The 22,979-nt window shown below is 46.8% G+C and overlaps 1 protein-coding gene across 1 annotated transcript in view; it reads right to left on the reverse strand.

Moving 5' to 3' along the window:
• Positions 1 to 20,351, reverse strand: part of LOC130474336 (cytochrome P450 2D19-like) — a 41,313-nt gene extending 20,962 nt beyond the window's left edge. Inside the window, exons 1-4 of the mRNA XM_056845901.1 lie at positions 20,115 to 20,351; positions 19,097 to 19,268; positions 14,847 to 14,999; positions 11,496 to 11,644 (exon numbers count right to left, since the gene is read on the reverse strand). Coding sequence (XP_056701879.1) covers positions 11,496 to 11,644; positions 14,847 to 14,999; positions 19,097 to 19,268; positions 20,115 to 20,351 — 711 coding nt within the window. The remainder of the gene's footprint in view (positions 1 to 11,495; positions 11,645 to 14,846; positions 15,000 to 19,096; positions 19,269 to 20,114) is intronic.
• Between the last annotated feature and the right edge of the window lie 2,628 nt (positions 20,352 to 22,979).

Below are 22,979 nucleotides of genomic sequence, written 5' to 3' on the forward strand. Positions count from 1 at the left end.
TAATCCCCTCATATTCCGATCACCCTGGCCCACACCTTTTCACCACTCAACCTTTCTCCAATTTTAAAGCAATGTTACCTTTGTGCCCCACCGCTCACATGCCCTGTGAGTCAGTCTGCCCCAAGGGCAGAATTTGACTATAAAACAGAGAGACCTGGCACATTTCAGTCCCTTCTCATTTTGGATCCAGAACACAAGATGTGAGTCCTACACCTGGTGTGTAGTCCTTTTTCCCCTTCCCTCGTGCAGCTGCTATTCTGGAACCTCGCTCTGCAAGAAAGGTGACTATGAACCGCTTTACTGCTATCCCTTTTAGAACTCTTGTGTGTGTGTGTGAATATTGCGTGCAATTGCACTTGTATGATTTGTGCCCCCTTTCCCCCTAAATAAAGTACATCCTGTTTTGACTGCATTCAGTCTCTTTAGCCATTTGTTCGTTACTGGTTTTGCTCACCTTGCGTAGACACAGGAATAGACCCCATGAAAGCCTCTCGTTTGTGCTCTAAATTTGTCTCTAAACTAATTCCCCCATTAAAAGTTGGAGACCCCAGCATTCCCCGTAACACTGTAGCCAGTTCCCAATGCCAAGTGGGAAACACCTATCGTCAAGCCTCTAAAGTCCAACAGTGAAGTAAGAATATGTGCTGACTATAAGTGCACTATCAACAAAGCCCTTCAGCTGCATTCATATCCAGTGCCCATCATCAGTCACCTGCTCGTGTCCCTGGCCGGGGGCAAAGTCTTCGCCAAGCTCGACCTCGCCCAGGCATACCAACAGCTTCTAGTCAATACAGCCTCTGCCGAAGCTCAGACAATCGTCTCCCATAAGGGGGCTTTTCATGTCAAATGCCTCCATTTCGGGATCAGCACGGCACCAGGGATCTTCCAAGACCTAATCACAGATGTCCTAAAACAGGGGTGGAGAACATCAGGTCAAGGGGCCATTTAAAGCCCTCAAAATCATTTGGTCTGGCCCTTCGTGAGTCCTGGCAGGTCTCTAGCTCAGAAGGATCTAAGACTATCAATCCACCCCCTCCTGCTGAATAGCCTCTATTCAAGGCAGATGTGAGTTTGTTTTGCCGAGAAAAGGAACCTTTCCCCCCCCTTGAAGAAGAGTCATTAGCTATGGAGCTGCAAGGACCGCCCAAGAAACTGTGTTAACCCTTTCCCACCCAGGCCATGGAGAAACGTATTCCCTCTGCACTACAAGAGGGCTGGGGATGCAATAGCTTCCCGCTTGGGGCTTGGTTGCCTAATTTTTAAATTGATAATTTTGTATAGCCCGCAAATGATGTTATAAATATCCAAATGGCCCTTGGCAGAAAAAAGGTTCCCCACCCCTGTCCTAAAAGTTCTTCCAGGGGTCATTCCCTACTTCAACGCTGTCCTTATCACTCGTGAGTCCAAGGAAGAAGTCCTGAATCGTGTTTGTCAAGTCATTAGGGTCTGCCGCAAGTAGAATTTTTAGGATCTACAGGACATAGTCACTGAACTCTTTAGGACTAATTTAGAGGTTTGCCGCTTGAGAGGACTGGTCCAGACACAGTGGCAATCTCTAGTGAGGGTTCTCTGGATGTTAACGTCGGAGGATACTAATGCTCATTTAGACCTCCAGGATTTTGATCAGTTGCTGGATGATGCCCGGCTGGCAACTGAGGACTTACAAGTACTAACCGGTTTATTGGATAAGCGTATTGCCCGTGAGACTCTCTCATCCACGGCTCTAACACGTCCGGTCGCCTTGGGGAAAGGTACCATGGCGGGAGCCGCACCGGCAGATATTTCTTTGGTACCCAATGCAGCTAGCTGTCAAGCTGAAGCCAAGCGGGTCGCTATCCATACAGCTCTCCTCTTTGCGGATTGTACAAAGGATACCACGATAGCCACCCTGGCTCAACGTTTGGCCTCGACGTTTGGGGCCGATGCACCCGCGATTGCGGTCCGGGTGCAACCATTGCTAGGTGGGGAACCCGGCCCCCTACTCACACTCCTGGAAACGGAACTTTTACCGCACGTTACCGCAGCTGCAGCTCTGAGACTTGAAAGCGCAAAAGTTCTCGCGGATAAGGAAGCTGCTGAAGCGGCTAAGGCGGAAGCCGAGGCTCAAGCCGCAAGGGATAAAGAGCTACAGTTGGCTGCTGATCGGGCGCGGACCGGCGGCCGCCCCAAAAACACCGTAAGGAGCGGTCCTCCGTTGGGTCTGTCTTTTCCCCCGGTATTTGCCCCGTCGCGCACGACCCAACGCGCACGCCGCCTCGCGGAACGACGCCAAGACTCCGGGGAGTCTGAGGAAGAGGACTTATATGGGGACAGTTCTCAATGGGCCACGAGTTTTAGGACAAGTAAACCTTATCGTACGGGTGGCCCAGGAGAGGACGTTCACCTGTTACGAGCTCAAAATCGAGAGCTATCTGGCCGTGTTGATCAACTCCAGGAGCTAATGGAACGTTTGCTTCAGGACAACAGGCAGTTACAGCAGGCCCTGACAGCCCAGGCACAGCCCGTCCCACAGGGAGCCGCAGTACCGGTTCAGGGAGTGCCGGCCCAGCCACCCACTAATGTGCCTGCGCAACCTCCGGCTCCCGGAGGTCCCGTTTTACCTGCACCCAGGGCACCCGTGCAACCGGGCCAACCTATGCCCGGTCCATGGAAACAACTTAAGTTGAAAACTACTTACGATGGATCTCTCGAAACCCTACCCTGTTTCTTGCATCAGGTGGACAGCTATATGCGAGAACAAGGACAGCTCTTCCCTACAGAAGACAGCCGGGTTCGCTATGTGGCTTCCCTTTTGACAGGTAAAGCAGCCGACTGGATGGTCCTCCAGTTCGACACCCGATCCCGCTCTATCCGTTCCCTCAACAATTTCATGACTGCCTTACGGAGGAGGTTTGAGGACCCCTTTCTGGGGGAACGAGCCAAAGCGGAGCTTCTACAACTAAGGCAGGGCTCTATTCCAGTTCGAGAGTTTGCCGATGAATTTCAAAGACTAGCAAGCAAAATTGTGGGCTGGCCCGAAGCCACCCTAATTCACCATTTCAGGGAAGCCTTACACCCTGACGTTCTGAACTGGTCGTATATGCGGGGTGATCCCGACACCCTCGAGGATTGGATTCTATTAGCCGAAGAGGTGGAAAGCCGCCGGCGCTTTATTTCCCTTTTCCGCCAAAAACACAAGGAGAAAAGCGTCCAAAAGCCCCAGCCCAAGGCACCACACCCCAATCCACGGAAACCTGCGCGTCCACCCCAGGATCGCAAAACCCGATTTCAAAGAGGTGCTTGCCTCACTTGTGGGGAACTGGGCCACTTTGCAGCAGTCTGCCCATATCGCCCTGAACCCTTTCGTCCCAGCACGACAGCCCGAGCTAGAGGACGACCTCAACGCAGAGGCACCGCGGCCACCCGCAGCGCAGCGCCGGGAAGACCCACACCCTCTGCACTTCACGTTGAAGACTCATCTATCCTTCCTACATCAAATGACCCCGCCGGGTCCCGGATTACAAATGCCCCATTGGGGGACAACTTTCCCTCTTCTGACGAAGAGAACCCATGGAATTCTCCAGCTTTAAACCTGGAATCCCCCCTTGATTTGTCAAAAAACGGCTCCGGTCTGTGGTGAGTGGAGCTTCTCCACAGACCTCTGCAGATTCTCCTGCTAAACCGAAAGCTCCCACTAAAGTAAAGGAAGTAGAAACCACCGTTTATGTGGACGCAATTTTACAACACTATGAAGGTGGTCCCCAATTACCCGTTAAGGCACTCATTGACTCCGGTTGCGGTCGCACTCTCATAAATGAGGCCACATTTGCAGCACTCAAAGTCAAGTCCGAGGCTTTACCAGCCCCCGTCCAATTTGCCCAAATGGATGGGAGCCATTTCAAGGGGGGCCCAGTTGATCATCGCACTATAGGGGTGGCGATGGGAATTGGCTCCCACTGGGAGCAAATAGACTTTACCATAGCCCCTATCCGATTTGAAGTGGTCCTGGGAATTAACTGGATTAAAGGTCATAGTCCCAGTATAGACTGGGAGACGAACACGATCTCCTTTGCCAACCCCAAATGCGACCAGCACCGACAGCAAGTTGCGGTGCTGTCTCCACCCGCTTCGGCATTAATCTCCGATGTCCCTTCACCATCGTCCCTCCCTGATGTATACCAGGACTTTGCGGATGTCTTTAACATTAAAGAATGTGATGCCTTACCCCCCCCACCGGGCCACTGACTGTGCAATTGAAGTGGTGAAGGACTGCACATTAACCAAGAGTAAGATTTACCCTATGAGCACTTCCGAGCGCACTGTACTACGGGACTTTTTGGATAAAAACCTTGCCAGAGGGTTCATTTGCCCATCGAATGCTCCCAACTCAGCCCCCGCGTTTTTCGTCCGAAAAAAGGAGGGCGACCTACGCCTCTGCATTGACTTCCGAAAACTCAATGCAGTTACTCAAGCCAACGCCTATCCTATACCGCTAATTTCAGATATTTTGGGACAACTACAAGAGGGACGTATTTTCTCCAAATTGGACCTAGTAGAAGCCTACTACCGCGTCCGTATCCGCGAGGGGGACGAACCCCTCACTGCCTTCTCCAGCTGTTTTGGAATGTTTGAATTCCTTGTGATGCCCTTCGGGTTGAAAGGGGCCTCGGGGGTCTTCATGCAACTCATCAACGAAATCCTCCATGATTTACTGTACCGCGGGGTGGTAGTTTATTTGGATGACATTATTATTTATTCAAAAACCATGGACGAGCACGTCACTTTGGTCCGAGAAGTTCTGCACCGCCTACGCAATCACCAACTCTTTGCAAAGCTGGCTAAATGCGAATTTCACCAGAGCAAAATAACTTTCTTGGGATATATAATCTCCCACCATGGCCTTAGCATGGACCCGGCCAAAGTCCAATCCGTCCTCGATTGGACTCCTCCCTCCAACCGCAAGCAAGTACAACAGTTTCTGGGCTTTGCTAATTTCTACCGCGGATTTATCCCTAACTTCGCCCAAATAGCGCTGCCCATCACCGACCTTCTGAAAACCAAGGGTAAAGAAAGCTCTGCTACCTTACCCTCCGCTAAGATACTGTGGACTGATCAATGCCAAACCGCCTTTGTCGCCCTCAAACGCCTTTTCACGTCGGAACCTGTGCTACGGCATCCAGACCCAAATCGAATGTTCATTGTACAAGTTGATGCCTCCGACGTGGCTATGGGAGGGGCCCTACTCCAAAGAGGACCGGATGGTCTCCTTCACCCCTGCACTTATTTCTCAAAGAAATTTGCGCACTCCCAATTGAACTGGCCCATTTGGGAGAAAGAAGCCTCAGCCGTTCACCATGCGCTTACTCTATGGCGACAATTCCTGGAAGGGTCTAAAGTCCCCTTCGAAGTATGGACCGATCACAAGAATCTAGCCACCCTCACGGGAACCCATAAGTTGTCCGCGAAACAACAGCGTTGGGCGGAATTCTTTGCTCAGTTTCGTTTTGTCCTGAAGCATGTCCCTGGAAAGCAAAACGTTCCGCAGATGCTCTCTCCTGGTTGCCTCAATATCCGACGAAACTCGATCGGCCAACAGACTCTTTATTTACGCCCGCGCAAAGAGAAGCCCTACCCGTACTGGCTGTACAAACTCGATCCCAGACGCTGCCCCAGCAGAAGCACGCAGTAGCCGGCGCGCAAGCTCCTCCAGCCCTACCGGCCGCCCAGCTGCCCCCACCACGGAAGCTCACGATGACCGGCGCTCCAGCTCCTCCAACCCGATCGGCCGCCCAGCCGCCTGCAATCTACACACCGCCACACGTAAGCGCTTCCCCCTCGTCATCTCCCATAACTACTGCCACCGTAAACAAGGGGGGGGGTTCCCGTCTCCGAATCCTTCTTAAATTCCCTTCGGGAACAATGCCTTATGGAACGCTCTGAACAAACCCTGCCTCCTGGTGTAATCGAACAAGGAGGCTCTTGGTACAAAGACTCGAAATTATATGTGCCCAAAGCGCTCCGAAAAGACGTCTTACACTTAGCTCATGGAGTAAAAACAGCTGGACACTTTGGGTTCCTAAAGACCCTTCACCTGTTGCGCAGACAATTTTGGTGGGGGGGAATGCGTTCTGATATTGACTCTTTTATTCGCAGCTGTCCTGTTTGCGCCACAGTCAAACGATCTCAAGGCAAGCCCCCAGGACTACTGCAACCGCTAGAAATACCCAGCAAACCCTGGGAAGTGATTGCTATGGATTTTATGACGGATCTCCCTCTCAGCGGGGGGAAAACTGTATTATGGGTTATCACTGACTTATTTTCTAAGCAAATACATTTGGCTCCATGTGCGGGGATCCCCTCCGCTCAGAAGTTGGCCTGCCTCTTCATATCACATGTCTTTAGACTACATTCGTTTCCGCGCAAGATAATCTGTGACCGCGGAAGTAGTTTCGTTGCTAAGTTTTGGAAAGCTTTTCTCAAATTGGTGGGGGTGGAGGAGGGGTTGTCTAGTGCATACCATCCCCAAACGGATGGTCAAACCGAATGTGTCAATGCTGTACCTGAATGCTATTTGCGCTGCTATGTCAATTACCACCAAGATGACTGGGTAGAACTGTTGCCTTTTGCAGAATATGCCTACAATAATGCTGTACATCAGTCCACAGGTTTCAGCCCGTTTTATGCGGTGTATGGACAGGACTTCAGTCCTATCGCCCCTATAGAAGGTTTGGAGGGGGAGGGGGATGCCGACATTGCCTCTTGGGCACACATCCTCCGTACCACATGGCCCTGGCTGGTTAGCAACCTTGACCGAGCCAAGCGCAAATACAAGGCGCAAGCTGACAAGCATCGTTCCCCCGGTGGGGACCTGCAAGTGGGTAACCTAGTATACCTTTCCACCAAGAACCTGCGCTCCACCCGTCCGTGCCATAAACTCAATGCTAAATACATTGGCCCATTTCCCATCATTCGCATCATAAATCCTGTCACGGTAGAACTGTCTCTCCCCAAAACTCTGAGGCGTGTGCACCCCGTTTTCCATATCAGCCTTCTAAAGCCCCATGTTGCTTCCCCGCAATGGCATCCGGAGCCGCCTCCTGAACAGCCCGTAATGGTGGGGGGGGAAGAACATTTCGAAGTCTCCAAAATCCTGGATTCCCGCATACACCATGGGGCCTTGCAATATCTGATCCGCTGGAAACACTTCCCCCCTGCCTATGACGAATAGGTTCGCGCACGGGATGTCTCCGCCCCCAAACTCGTCAACGCCTTTCACAATACCTACCCAGACAGACCAGCCCCCTTGCCGGATGGGAGGGGGCCTTAAGGGGAGCAGGATGTCAGGCTGTTATCTCGGTTTAGATGTTTCCTTTCGTTCCTTTGCTGAACCGTCCAGACTTCAAGGACGGCTTCACATACCAAAGCCTGGGAACGCCACTCCTGGGAAATAATGCTCTGTTTATGCTTTGTAATCTCCCGCCGTTTCTCTGCCTTATATTTCCAACTATCGAGCAAGACAACTCATAGCTGTCATCTTATCCTCAATGCACTGTATTGCCTATTTGACCAGTAAAAGCCATCTGCTTGGAATCTAATTGTCTCTGTGGTGATTTCTGGTTCTTTGGGTCAAGAGCTTACACTCCTTTAATAAATGGCAAGAATACCTTTCCTATGGGAGACTGTTTTTCCTGAGTTTTCTGATTTTTGTTTGGTTTAATGGCCCTTCTGATTTCATTCTTGGAATAGCCGTTTGCTAGCAGTGCATGATTTAGATGATTAGTTTCTTCCTTGAGAAACTGTGGTTCACAGATCCATCTTGCACGGTCCATTAATGTTTTGATTATTCCTCTTTTCTGTCAGGGGTGGTGGTTGGAGTTTTTGTGTAAATAGCGATCTGTGTGAGTTGGTTTCCGGTAGACCTTGTGACCTAACTGAAAGTTTGTTTTACGGATGACAAGGGTATCAAGAAATGGGAGTTTACCCTCAATTTCTTTTTCCATGGTAAACTGAATGTTTGGATGGATATTATTAAGATAGTTTAGAAAGTCCATTAATTTTTCTTCACCAGACTAACAAAGACTACAGTCAACAATAGCCATGCAGATTAACTTTGGATTTCACATGTTAACAGATCACTTCAGGATTCAATGGTTCCATATTAACATACCACACCCTCATTAGCACATTATCTTGATACTTACAGGACAATGGTTAGCACATTACCTTTATACTTTTTGCAGGACAATGATTCAGCTCAAACCCAACCCCTTTCTGACTATATATTACTCTTCCTACACACTTGACACTGAGAGACACTGTCCTTCAGTGTTACTCCTCTGAAGATGCCTGCCACAGCTGCTGGCGAAACGTCAGGAAAGAAAATACCAAGACCACGGTTACACAGCCCGGATAACCTCAAGAACCAATGAACTCTGACCGTGAAAGCCTTCGACAATATATCTACTCCTCCATGCTTGAGACATTGCCGCCTATTCAGCAAAAGACTGCTTCCTCCCCTGAATGCTGGAGGGGGTGGCCAACAGGCCGCCTCAATGCTGAGTTTGCCCCATTTGCTGCCTGCCAGCATGAACTCTCAGTCCACAAGGGGTGCCTCCTTTGGAGAAGCAGAGTCGTCATCCCGAGCAAGCTGTGCACCAGAGTCAGGGAGGCTCTCCATGTCTGCCACCCGGGCCTCGTCAGAATGAAGGCACTGGCAAGAATTACGTATGGTGGTCAGGCATTGACGCTGCTGTGGAGGTGTGGGTTAAACGCTGCCGGATCTGCCAGGAATCATGGCCTGAGATGCTAAACACTCCACGGCAGGACCTCTCCAGGCACAGACATTTCTCATTATTGTGGACTCATACAGATCCTCAGGGATCTGTGCTGGGTCCTGTGTTGTTCAACATCTTTATAAATGATTTGGATGAAGGAATAGAGGGGATGCTTATTAAATTTGCAGATGATACTAAATTGGGATGGGTAGCAAAGACGGTAGAAGACAGAGCCAAGATGCAGGATGATCTTGACAGGCTGGAGAAATAGGCTAGAACTAATAAAATGCACTTCAACAAAGACAAATGTAAAGTTCTGCATTTAGGTAGGAAAAATCAAATGCATAATTATAGGATGGGGGAGACTTGTTTGAGCAGTAGTGTGTGCGAAAAGGATCTTGGGGTCTTAGTACACCAAACACTGAACATGAGTCAGCAGTGTGATGCTGTAACTAAAAAGGCAAATGCAGTCTTGGGCTGCATCAACAGAAGTATAGTGTCCAGATCAGGCAAAGTGATGGTATCGCTTTACTCTGCTCTGGTTAGACCTCACCTAGAGTACTGTGTTCAGTTTTGGGCACCACAATTTAAGAAAGATGTAGACAAGCTGGAACATGTCCAGAGGAAGGCAACAAAGATGGTGAGAGGTCTGGAGACCAAGTCCTATGAGGAAAGGTTGAAGGAGCTGGGCATGTTTAGCCTGAAGAGGAGAAGACTGAGAGGGGATATTATAATGATGTTCAAGTAGTTGAGGGGCTGTCATATAGAGGAGGGTGCCAAGTTGTTTTCTGTTGCCCAAGAAGGTCGGACCAGAACCAACGGGTTGAAATTAAATCAAAAGAGTTTCCATCTAGATATTAGGAAGAATTTTCTAACAGATAGAGCGGTTCCACGGTGGAACAGGCTTCCTCGGGAGGTGGTAAGCTCTCCTTCCCTGGAGGTTTTTAAGAAGAGGTTAGATGGCCACCTCTCAGCAATGCTGATTCTGTGACCTTAGGCAGCTGATGAGAGGGAGGGCATCTTGGCCATCTTCTGGTCACTAGGGGTGTGGGGGGGGGAGGTAGTTGTGAATGTCCTGCATTGTGCAGGGGGTTGGACTTGATGGCCCTGGTGGTCCCTTCCAACTCTATGATTCTATGATTCTAAGTGGCTGGAGATTGTCCCTGTCACATCCATGACTGCTCAAGTAGTCATCCGATAACTGAGGCAGGTCTTCATGACCCATGGCCTGCCTAGCATGGTCAATTCAGACAACGGGGTTCAGTTTACGTTTGCAGAGTTTCGGCAATTCATGTCCAGAAACCTGATCCTGCATGTAACATCGGTACCGTTCCACCCAGCGACCAACGGGGAAGCGGAGCGGATGGTGTGGACAACAAATGAATCCCTGGGCTGGTCCATGGAAGCTGGGACATGCGCCTGGTGGGCTTCCTACTTGCACAGATATGTCAGAGCCCAGCGGAGATACTGATGGGAGATACTGCCTGAAGACCCTCCCGGACAGCCTTCATCCAGACCTGACATCCGATCAAACTCCAGGTCTGGAGGCTCCAGTGCCCGCCAGATCCCTGGTGCAGTCGGTGTATGTCCGGAAGTATGGCTCAGGGCCACTGTGGGTGCCCACGACCCTCAGTGAGGCCACCGATCCGGTCTCATACAGCATCACCACCCCTGATGGGTTGGTCCTCTGGTGCCACATTGACCAGCTGTGGTGCCAGCTTGCGGACCCCCCAACGGATGGGGGGCCCCAGTGGCCTTACCTGAGCCTAAACTCAGGGAGTTCCCCCCAGCGGCTCCAACACCAGCATCTGGTCCAAACCCCACTCCAGTGAACATTGCGGACCGGGTGATCCTGACAGAAACCATAGGACCAACGTGTCAGCCCCACCAAGCCTACAGTGGTGGCCATCGAGGGGCTGCGCCGCACTCAAAGGACTCGGTCTCAGCTGAGCTACCTATGGGACTGTGTGTGCTGAAAGCATGTATACTCGTTCTTAGGAGAGAGAGGTGTAATGTATTTAGTTGGTGCAAGGACTATGCTGAACTACTGAACTCTTGAACTACTGAACTGTTGAACTCAGCTGTGCTGAACTGTGCTGAGCTTGAGGCTCTGCTCCAGGTTCTGTCGTCTGTTTCTCCTATTGGACAGTGGACTTTGGCTGTCCAACTACGGACTGGGAGGGTGGGTCTGGGTAGTTGGGAACTGTGTATTAGTTGGGGTGTTTTGCAGTTAAGTTAGTTCTCTCTTCCGTGTTAGCTGAATAAAGCGGTTGCTTGTGGAATTCTGTCTCTGGCCTTATAAGGAAACACTAGTTAAAATGCAAAATAAAAGAATATATATATATATATATTCTCCTTAATTTTGATTCCTTAATTTTTTTATTCTTGCTTGTGTGTATGTATAAAATGCATGAATAAATATATTACTGAAGGTCTCAGTAAATGTAAAATATTATGCTTTCAAGATGAAAGGTATTCTGGTTCATTTTGTGGAACAGAGCCTTTTACGATGTTTTAGAATGGCTATCTGCTCTGGTTGTTGCTGCTTTCCCTAGCAACAGAATACTGTTAATCAAGAAATCATTTTGCCGTAGCTATCTCCATAAGAATGACTTTGAATAAAGGTCAAAGGGACATTATCGGCAACAAGGGAAAGTGTGCATTTTGCTCCCCCTTTCACAACTTCCAAGTTTGGCCTTCCATTGGCAGTCTCCCTTGTTCTTTATTGATTTGTGAAGGTACCTGAGGCAAGTATCTGGTCAGTGTCTTCATAATATCATCAGTCAAATGCCTTAGCTGAAGGAAGGTCACATCATTGTCACCAAATATTAGGATGCAGATAATATTGCCAACTGCATTGTTCACAAGTTCACTTGGGTTAAAGGGACAGCCTGCATGATGCAACAACAAAAAGTTTAGATATGAATCATCATATATGTTCTGTGTGATGGGATGACATGTGGTCTTTGGCTGCGTATAAGTATGCAACTATATGTGTGGGGCTTACTTAGTATGTTTATTTGCCATTTTTCTCCCTGAAGGGATCCAAAGAATTTTACAACAAAATACAATAAAAATACAAAAGGAAAACCCCCACACAATTTAAATAAAACAAACAGAAAATAACCAACTATATCTCAGGCTTGGTCTTGAATCCAAGGAGCCACCTCATTCGAAGCCCCAGGGCACAACCCATCAGCTAACAGCCAAGGGCCAAGAGCCCTTTGGCTTTTGCCATTTGGCTTGCACCTCTGGCCATGCTTAACTTTTCACCTGCAGACAGGAATACAGAAATGTTCCTCCCTCTCTGCGCCTCTCCTGCTTTGCATGGGGATGTTGCATGCTTCACAAAAACCTGCAACTTTTTGCATTACTAAAATCAGCTCTCACCCAGCTAAAGCCGAGTCTGGCAGTCTGCGCTCCATTAGCCTTTAGTATACACTTTCTAAACCCTAGCAAAATTACTACATCTCAGCAGTTTGGGGCTTGAAAAGAAGATGACCAAGTACCTAGAACCGTGATTATCAAGCTTTTTTTTAACCTTCTGAGAACACTTCCCACATTAACTTGTCTGTCACAGAACACCTGAGCATTGTTGCAGATTCTGGGAAATATTTATTTATTTAAATTATGCATATCCTTCCTTGCTCTGTATAGATCCAAGGTGGCACTAGAAATGTCCTAGGGTACACACTCAGTTAGGGCTGTGCATCCGCTCTCTAGATGCACATTACGGAATGCCTGCTCCCATTCATTTCAATGGGCAGATGGGGGGACCACATATCTTGGGATCCCCTGACCCAATCTTCACAAAACTTGGGGGTTCTTGCAAGAAGGGTCCCCTCAAGCTACACTGAAAGTTTGGGACCTCTACCTCCAAAAATCCCCCCCTGGAGCCGTGGAAAGCAGCGAATGTGTTTTTCATGGCTTTACTCCAATGGGCGATTTTGGGGGGGACCCCTTCTCGGCCCTATATCTTGGGACCCCCTGACCCAATCTTTACAAAATGTGGGAGTTCTTGCAGGAAGGGTCACCTCAAGCCACACTGAAATTTTGGGATCTCTACCTCCAAAAATGCCCCCCCCAAAGCCATGGAAAGCCACAAATGTGGTTTTCATGGCTTTATTCCAATGGGCGATTTTGGGGGTGACCCCTTCCGGGCCCCATATCTTGGGTCCCCCTCACCCAATCTTTAAAAAACTTGGGGGTTCTTGCAAGCTTCACTGAAAGTTTGGGACTTCTACCTCCAAACATGCCTCCCCCCCGAAGCCGTGGAAATGCGCGGATGTATTTTTAATGGCTTTAAATGGCCGAATTTATTCATGAACTCCGAATTGTGTGCCGAATTCCATGGATCCGAATCAGGGGAGTTTGTCTTTGGCATTTCCCGATAAAAACGGGCTGAATTTTGCCGGATCCGAATTTTTCCGAATTTTTTTTCCCAACAGCCCTGGAGCTGTGGGGTGCCTCAGGGATCTGTGTTGGGACCAGTGCTTTTCAACCGGTTCATCAATGACCTGGAGTTGGGGTTAAACAGTGAAGTAGCCAAGTTTGCAGATGACACCAAATTATTTAGGGCGGTTAAAATAAAATCGGACTGTGAAGAGCTCCAGAAGGATCTCTACATACTGGAAGAATGGGTATTAAAATGGCAAATGAGATTCAATGTGAGCAAGTGTAAACTGATGCATATTGGGGCAAAAAATCCCAACTCCACATATATACTGATAGGATCTGTGCTGGCAGCGACAGACCAAGAAAGGGATCTTGGGGTGGTAGTGGATAGCTCAATGAAGATGTCAACCCAGTGTGCGGCTGCTGTACAAAAGGCAAATTCCATGCTGGCCATAATTAGACGAGGAATAGAGAATAAAACTGCTGATATCATACTGCCCTTGCACAAATCTATGGTGAGACCACACTTGGAATACTGTGTACAGTTCTGGTAACCACACCTAAAAAAGGATATTGCAGAGCTTGAGAAGGTGCAGAAAAGAGCAACCAAAATGATTAGGGGACTAGAGCAACTGTCCTATGGGGAGTGCTTAAGACGCTTAGGGCTGTTTAGCTTGGAAAGAAGGTGGCTAAGGGTAGACATAATAAAGGTCTATAAAAGTAGTCATGGTTTGGAGAGAGTGGACAGGGAGAGGTTTTTCTCCCTTTCCCATAATACTAGAACGCGGGTTCATCTGTTGAAGCTGGAGGGTGACAGATTCAAAACAGATAAAAGGAAGTATTTTTTTTCACACAATTCATAGTTAAATTGTGGAACTCCCTGCCCCAGGATATGGTAATGGCTGCCAACTTGGAAGGCTTTAAGAGGGGAGTGGACATATTCATGGAGGAAAGGGGTATTCATGACTATTAGTTAAAATGGATACTAGTCATGCTGCATACTCTCTAGTATCAGAGGAGTATGCCTATTATATTGGGTGCTGTGGAACACAGGCAGGTTGGTGCTGCTGCAGTCGTCTTGTTCCTAGAGGCACCTGGTTGGCCACTGTGTGAACAGACTGCTGGACTTGATGGGCCTTGGTCTGATCCAGCAGGGCCTTTCTTATGACCCAGTGCTTGCACAGGGGACCTTTACCTTACCTAGTCTGTTCTTTTTATTCTAGGCTTATATTGCAGACATGATCCAGCAGGGCCTTTCTTATGGCAAACTCTGCTATATTAACCAAATATCCCAACAGGAATAACATCTATGCTACACTGTTGGCTCCAGTTGCAGTAGCTTGATGGTTGCCTTAATTCCTGGACCCCAGTCTCAAGCAGGACAAGAATGGACATATTACATTAGATATGTCACCAATGTTTTCTTTTGAGTTTGATGGGATAAGTTGCATGATGCCAGTCCGAAGTCCACAAACTGATTAATGGAAGGAAATCTCAGGAATGTCACCTCTCAAAATATGAAGTTCAAATGATCAGACCTAAACAATAGTCTCCTTTGCTGTTTCACTCAGTTCCCTCTCTGCTATCAGGATAACTTCACATATTGTTCTATTGTTCACCCCATCTTCTTCTCAAGTCTACCCCTTTCTTCCTAAACAGGTCCCACACCTTCCCCATGTCCCCAAGAATGAAATGCACCTTCTTGTGATTTGAATTCAGAACATAAATATCCAGCTTCTTCAGATATCTTCTGTTCAAATGATTTCTTCCCCATCCCAAAGTTTTTCATGGTGGAGACACAGAATCTCCTCTGCTCCTTCCAGCCAGTGCTACACGTTGCCAGGAATAGTCCTGAAAGATATGAAAAGAACTCCAATCAATTCACGTTGTTCTGTACTTCCAGAAAATATTCAGAAGTTATTTATTTATTTACACAATTTGTATCCTGCCTTTCTGCCCTTATAAGGGCCACCAAGGCAGCTAACAGTTTAAAACATACATGATAAAATCACATTTTAAAACCCTTAACTTTAACCCCCCCCAAACTCCCATCATTAAAGCAGTTTAAAACAGATTTAAAATGCATATAAGACATAAAAACAGAAATTAAAACATTGCTTGAGAAGGAGGGATCATTGAGGGAATGGCAAATGAAACAAAGCAGTGTTCACCCGCTGGCAGATCATGGCAACAGAACATGGTTGTTTTATTATTATTATCCTTATTTTTTTATTTTTGCAAATATATAATTTCAATAATTTACCAATTTACCATTGGTAAATAATTTCATAGAGGTTATCCTGTGTGCTTATGTAAAAAGCCTCTGCCAGGCAGTGTCAGAGATTGAGTATTATAACAAACTTTATCATCTATCAAACAAAAAAATTAAACTTTATCTTGAGGGGGTAGGTCACATTAAACATCAATATTTATATTTGACAAGGTCACCCAGCTGTCTTCATGTGTAGGAGTGGGAAAACCACTGACAATAAACGTTTTTAGAGACATTTGTTTCTGTATTGTCAAAGGCTTTCACGGTCAGAGTTCATTGGTTCTTGTAGGTTATCCAGGCTGTGTGACCGTGGTCTTGGTATTTTCTTTCCGGACGTTTCGCCAGCAGCTGTGGCAGGCATCTTCAGAGAAGTAACACTGAAGGACAGAGTCTCTCAGTGTCAAGTGTGTAGGAAGAGTAATATATAGTCAGAATGGGGTTGGGTTTGAGCTGAGTCATTGTCCTGCAAAGTATTAAAGGTAATGTGCTAATCATTGTCCTGTAAGTATCAAGATAATGTGCTAATGTCTTATTCTGGACAGTTCTACCAATTATTTTGTCAGATTGCACAGAGAAACCATTGAAATTCATAAACATCAGCACAACTTTAACAGAAAAGAAGAGAGTTTAAGAATGAATAAGTCTTGGCTTCCTGTCCTGAAAACCTCCGGACTAACAAAGACTATAGTCCACAATAGCCATGAGGATTAGCTTTGGATTCCACATGTTAACAGATCACTTCAGGATACAAAGGTTCCACATTAACATACCACACCGTCATTAGCACATTATCTTGATACTTACAGGACAATGATTAGCACATTACCTTTAATACTTTGCAGGACAATGACTCAGCTCAAACCCAACCCTCTTCTGACTATATATTACACTTCCTACACACTTGACACTGAAAGACACTGTCCTTCAGTGTTACTCCTCTGAAGATGCCTGCCACAGCTGCTGGCGAAACGTCCGGAAAGAAAATACCAAGACCACGGTCACCCAGCCCGGATAACCTACAAGAACCATTTTTTTCCTGTGTTTGACTGTACCCCAATCCTCCCATTTTGGCTTGAAAATGATTTCGAAGCGTCAAATCAGTGTATTTTCCCCAAACGCCTATATGACAATGTATTTCCTTACCTCGTTTCAAAGACGGCAATCCGAAGGGTGCAATCAGTTGCAGACACTATTGATTTTCCCACCCCTCTTTTGGCAACATGCAATGCAAAGGCTTTCTCCCCCTATATCACCTTTCCCCTCCCCTTCCATCTGTGTCCAGCAATCATTTTATTTTCTTAAAATTTTTTTCTTAAATGCTTGTGGTCTACCCTTGGAAAGTTGGAACACTAAACAAACCCTTGTGCGGGGATCCCGATTAAACATTTTCCTGACATATTTCTTTCTTTGAAGTGTAATTTTGTAAACGGTGCAGAGGGAGGTAAGTGGCCGCAAAGCAAGAGCAAGGGGACATGGCTCACACCAGGTGGGACGGAGCTCTCCATTTGAGGGGTGGTTCTCTTGGAGGCTAGAGAAGGAAGGCCTTCGACTGGGGGAGCTGCAAATGGCAGGGAAACCTTCTGGCGCTCGCACCTGGGCCCCTGGGTGAGAGCAGCTGCCTCAGAGTGGGCCTTGCTGGTCAGCAGGAGCCCGGCCCGCGGAGGGGCCGGGAGGCGGTCTTCACTGCCGGGGGTTGGGACCCGCTCCGCCTGAACGCCGACTCGAGGGCCGGCCCACAGAGGGTCCTCTCCGACACAGCATGAGAAGCCACATCAATCTTCCAATATGCCATGCAAATGAGGTAACTTTAAATGGTGAACAAAAACCAGGAACCCAGCGCACCAATGCTGGTGTGCATGCGCCAAAAAAAAAAAAAAGGGAAGAGGAGGCAGGGGAGCATCTGCGATGTAGACATGATGCAGCGCTCCCCTGCACTCTTCCCCTAAACTGATCTCATTAACTTGGGAGGTGCGAATAGGAAATGAAACGTCCTGGAGGCAAAAAGGCAAGGTGCGATAAAGAATTACCAATATGCAGCCAAAACTCACAGACTGAACACGATTATAATATACTGTAAGTGGTGGGTGCGTTAACAGTCCCGGTTCACTAGATTACCGTCCACCACTCACCCTCAAAATCTTCATAGCTTCCCATTTCACAGACACTATGCTTTGGGGAAAAGGAATTCCCTTTATCTACCTCTCTTTTATATTTTAATCTCACCTTCCTCCAAGGAGATCAGGATGACATTCTAAATTTCATTATCAAATCCACCAAACATAGCAGTTTCCATCCTGATCCAGTCCCTAGTAGCCATAGTCAGCAGATTATGGGTGGAGAACCTGAAGCTGAATCCTGGCACGACAGAGGTGATGCTGGTTGTGAAAGCTGAGGTCTTGCTGGACATTGTCTCCTAATATTTGGAGTTCAGCTGCTTCTGTGAGATTCAGTATGCAGTCTGGCGGAGGTGTTATACTGGGCTTTGCTTTATTGCTACAAAATCAAATAATTACAGTGGAGAAAAGTGCCTTTCCCCATCTTCTGTCCCAGAAGTTCATCCCCTACATTGACTATGCTGACCTGGCCACGCCGATTCATGCCACTCTCAGCTTGATGTTAGATTACTGTAATGCTCTCTACATAGGATAATCCTTGAAGAGAATTTAGAAACTTGCATTCAAATTGCTGAGGCACATTTATTATCAAGGCAAAGGCATAATTTTGGCATTACACAAGTATCAGATTCTCCACTGGCTGCCAGTTAGTTTCGGGTTCAATTCAAGATGGTGGTTATTAACTGTAAATTCCTTCATGGCCTGGAACCTACATACCCATAAGACTGCCTCTCCCATTTTGTCCTTCTGTTGCTACCCTGCTCTGCTAACCTATATCTACAAAAGAGACCATCCTGCACGAGGGTGAAAATGGCTACTGCTCACTCCAGATTCTTTTCAGTGTTGGCCCACATGTAGTGGAACAGCTTGTCAGTTGAGGCTAGGAGGGCTTCTATTCAGCTGCTTTTTAAAAGTGCTCTATAAAACAGAACTATTTAATCAAGAATGATCAATATCATTATTGAATGATCAATAGTGACATTGCAGTTTAGTTTAGTAGCAGGGATCTGTCTTATGTTGTTTCCTTAGAGGCATGTACTGTTGAGGTTCTCTATAATGTTGTTATTTTTTTAATTATGCTTGTCATTGAGTGCATTTAATAAATCTTATTTCTTATGGCTTTTAATTGTGTAACCCACCCTGGGTTACACAACCTTTCTTCCTTGGGTGGGAGAAAGGTTGAAAAGAAACACCAGAAAATAACCAAATTAATGAATTCATGGTGCTCCCCTCTTCTATTTTATCTCCCCAACAGATTTGTGAGCTAGGCTAGGCTGAGAGTCAGCGACCAACCCAGGGTAACACAGGGAGCTTCATGGCTGAGAGGGCTCTTGAACTCAGATGCTCATTACATCAAAGGAAAATGTTTGGTCTACCTACAATATCCATTAATGAGTTTTCGGTAATAAGTATAAACGGATGTGTTGTAAGGCATATATAATTCCTTTTATCCATAATGAATGACATTATGGGAAACAACAGATGAATCCCAGTATTGCTACCCTGTCCTAACACTTCATAATAATACTGGCAGAACATAGATACACCACTGCAATGCTCACCTCCACAGTTTTTTGTATATCCTATTATACTCAACACCGGTAGGTGTGGCCTGTCAGCAAAATACTCAGCTTTCGGTCCCAGTGCTTCCTTTATCACCTTGGACCCATTCAGTATGACATATCTCTGCCATCCAGCCTGGGCTGAGAATACCATTCCGTACTTCTTTGTCCACTGTGGAAAAAAATAAAGAGCAAGGAAAGAGAAACATACACTGCTGTTCAGAAGAGAGTACTGAGGAAAAGAGCCCCTTGCTAAAGCTCCATGTAATCCCTAATCCCTCATTAAGAGCCCCGTGGCGCAGAGTGGTAAACTGCAGTACTGCAGTCCAAGCTCTGCTCACGACCTGAGTTCGATCCCGACGGAGGTTGGTTTCAGGTAGCCGGCTCAAGGTTGACTAAGCCTTCCATCCTTCTGAGGTTGGTAAAATGAGTACCCAGCTTGCTGTGGTAAAAGGAAGATGACTGGGGAAGGCACTGGCAAACCACCCCGTAAACAAAGTCTGCCTAGGAAACGTCAGGATGTGACGTCACCCCATGGGTCAGGAATGTCCCGGTGCTTGCACAGGGGACCTTTACTTTTTAATCCCTAATCAACATGTTTTGGAAAGCAGGCAGACATTTGCAGGATACAGATGCAAGCCTATTTGTATTTAGGAGGCTGAAGAGCTTCATGTGTGTGTAAAGTGCTGTCAAGTCACAGCTGTTTTATGGCGACCCTTCCAAGGGGCTTTCAAGACAAGTGAGAAACAGAGGTGGTTTGCCATGGCCTTCCTCTGGAGAGCCTTCCTTGGTAGTCCCTTTCCAAGAACCAATTCTGCTTAGCTTCTGAGATCTGAGGAGATCTATACCATGCTGCTTTCCCTCCCTGAAGAGCTTCATAGGAAGCACAATTTTGCTGTAATCTCCCCTATCCGTGTTGTGCCATTCAAAAGAACAGGGGGTTCTCAGGGCCTTCCCTTTTTGTGTTACCATTCTGTATCACTATGAGTCATCTAAAGTTGGTCTGGCTGGTACTTACACGTTGTAAAGTGGTCTGTGGATTACTGAAATCCACTGTCAGCAAGTTCCCAAGAAAAGGCAGAGGGGTGGGTCCAGGTGGACAGTGACTGCTTCTCTTCCTGTACATCACATAATCAAACAACAGGGCCAGGAGTAGGAGAGAGATGAGCAGTGGTGTGATGTTGTTCCAGCAGGATGAGGCCTGGGCCCTCAGCCAAGAGATGGAAGCTGGAATCACAGTCATCGGAGTCTCCATCTTCCCTCCACTTGGACTCCTCCAGACTACTTCTTGCCCCTGCAAAGCTCAGGTGTTCCAGGTCCCTCTGCTCATGCAAATTCTCCTTCTTCTTCACAGTATGAGATCTCTAGAAGAATGCAGTCCACTATTTACACCTCTACAGCGGCAAAATACTTTCCCACTCGCATTAAGAAGTTACACAAGGGCTCAGATTAAAAGAAATTAAGAAGCTGTGTTGTAGTGATCTGTGAACCTGATCTATTGATGCTGCGATGTGAGGGAAGGGGGGGTTCTTTTTTCTTTTTTGTTTTTTAAAAACTTTCCTTCATGCAGTAGTCCTTCTCTACAGGCCAATCTAGATGTGATTTTTTTTCTGAGTTGGGTTTAGGTTTCCCTTTCCTGACTCTTGTCCCCCTCTGTCAGTTGTCACCAGCTGAGATCTAATTTCCCAAGTGCTACTGAATTCAAATCAGATTGAGACTGTGGCTAAGGGTGAGAAGGGGCCTCCCTACTATGTGGTTTCCGGACCAGAAGTGGCCCCAGTGGCATTATTTGCCCTGTTGGAGAGCTGCATGTGATCAGGTGAGGAAAATGACATGGGGGGTGGCTGAAGACCCTTCTCCCACCACGGTTCCTCCCTTTTTGAATATGGCTGCTACAATTCCCAGCAGCTGACATCTGAGGGAAATGAGAGTTGGCTTAGAGAGGAAACCACACCCAACTCAGGAAAAAGTCACTACTAGTGAGCTCCTCAATCAGGGTCCTATGCAACTGTAATGGAAACTAAAAATACTGGGGGATCCATTCACTAATCTTCTGTGATCATGTCTTTACAAAAGGGGCAGTATTGTTTGAACCCATGGTGGGTTACATTTAGCTTGGTAGATCATGAAAGGTCCTTTATGCATGGGCACTTGGAATCACATTTGCCCCTGAACTGACTCAGTTGTTCTTTGGAGTAATGCATGAGTTTTCTGTCCATTAGAGATGACCTCACAACCAGCCCTGGCAAATCCTGGGTCTTCCTTTTGCTGTGAATTCTTTGATCATTCCTGAGATCAGCCCAAGTCAAATCATCCTCTCCTTGCATAATCCAAAGTGCAGGAGAGTGGAGTTGTGTGTGGGGGGTACATTTTTGTTACAGTAAGCACTACAGCCAATCACAAAGCAGTGTTTCAATGGGCGAGACTCAAATGCTTCCTGCTTTTCCGTCTCCCAGCCAGAGTTCGTTGTCACATAAAAATGGGTTTTAAAATGACATTCGGGTTTCCTCCATTCCATTCTTTTAAAATAACTCCTTTTTGTGAAATGGGTTTTACCACAACACTTGGGTTTCTGGAGGGGGGGGACATTTTTCTCGCAGTAAGCTCTACAGCCAATTACAAAGCAGTATTTTCAAGGGGCAGGGAGACTCTTCCAGATTTGAGCTTGGTGACTTTTCCTAGTGGCTCGAGGGGCAAGTGTAATAGATCATATTATGGTTATCAACTCTTTATATGTACGATCAGTGGGTTTTGATATCCTCAATAGGTTAGAAAGTGATCATCTCCCTATATCGATATCCATTTTCCCCTTGGCTGGATATGGGTGCCCCCCACTCTCTAAACATAATACCCCAAAACTAATTATGAAAAGGATCCAATGGAGTGAACAAGAAGATTTCAATGTTAAACATTGCCTATTTTCAGACGACCTAATGCTGTTATGATCCCAACTAACGACAGGAGACGCATATGCTATTGATACTTTTAATGACATTGTTGACTGGCTGACACCATGGCTAAGAACTCAAAGGCCAGCAAAGATAGGCATAACAAAAAACACTGTTTCGACCACGAATGTAGGGAAATGAGGAAATCCCTCAGATACTTACAAGGTAGAGTCAGAATGGACAAATCTCCCTATGACATTGAAAGGCTGGCAAAATTTTGCTATAAATATAAAAACGTTTTGAAGCAAAAAAAATTTATAGTATAATAGAGCCCAGTAGGAAGAACTAGCCCTATCCATCGCTAACAAAAATGATAAAAAAATTGGGAGCTGATTGCCCGTGGCACAAGACCTAGTAACTATGTGATGGCAAATATTACACAGGATAGGTGGCATAACCACTTCCTCTCCCTTTATGGCACCCCCAGGGATATTTCTCCCGTTGAAGTTATGTCTTCATTGCCCACATAGGACCCGGTGTCACCAAAGGAATGTGCCCAGCTGATCAAGGGGCTACTTGGGGGGAAAGCCCCGGGAGAAGATTATATCCCTCCAGAATTATTTAAATCTAAGATCCGTTGGTGGGCTCCAGTGTTAGCAGCTCTATTTACAACAATAAACAACCTATGCATGAAACCAGCCAGATGGAAACAAAGCATCATTGTCCCTATCTTCAAGAAGGGGGAAAACTCAGGCCCTGCCAATTATCGATCTATCAGTCTCTTAGATGTTGCCTCTAAGCTATATACTCGCCACCTGTTAAATAAGTTGGTAAATTGGGCAGACCAGGTAAACAACCAGGAACAAGCCGGTTTCCGTAAGGAACATAGCACAATTGATCATTGTCTAGTTCTTAAAGCCCTGATTGAAAAATATTTGGTAAAATTAAAATGCCAACTTTTTATAGCCTTTGTTGACCTGTCCTCAGCTTTCGAT

Source organism: Euleptes europaea, chromosome 3, assembly GCF_029931775.1.
Source record: "Euleptes europaea isolate rEulEur1 chromosome 3, rEulEur1.hap1, whole genome shotgun sequence".
Taxonomy (NCBI): Eukaryota; Metazoa; Chordata; class Lepidosauria; order Squamata; family Sphaerodactylidae; genus Euleptes; species Euleptes europaea.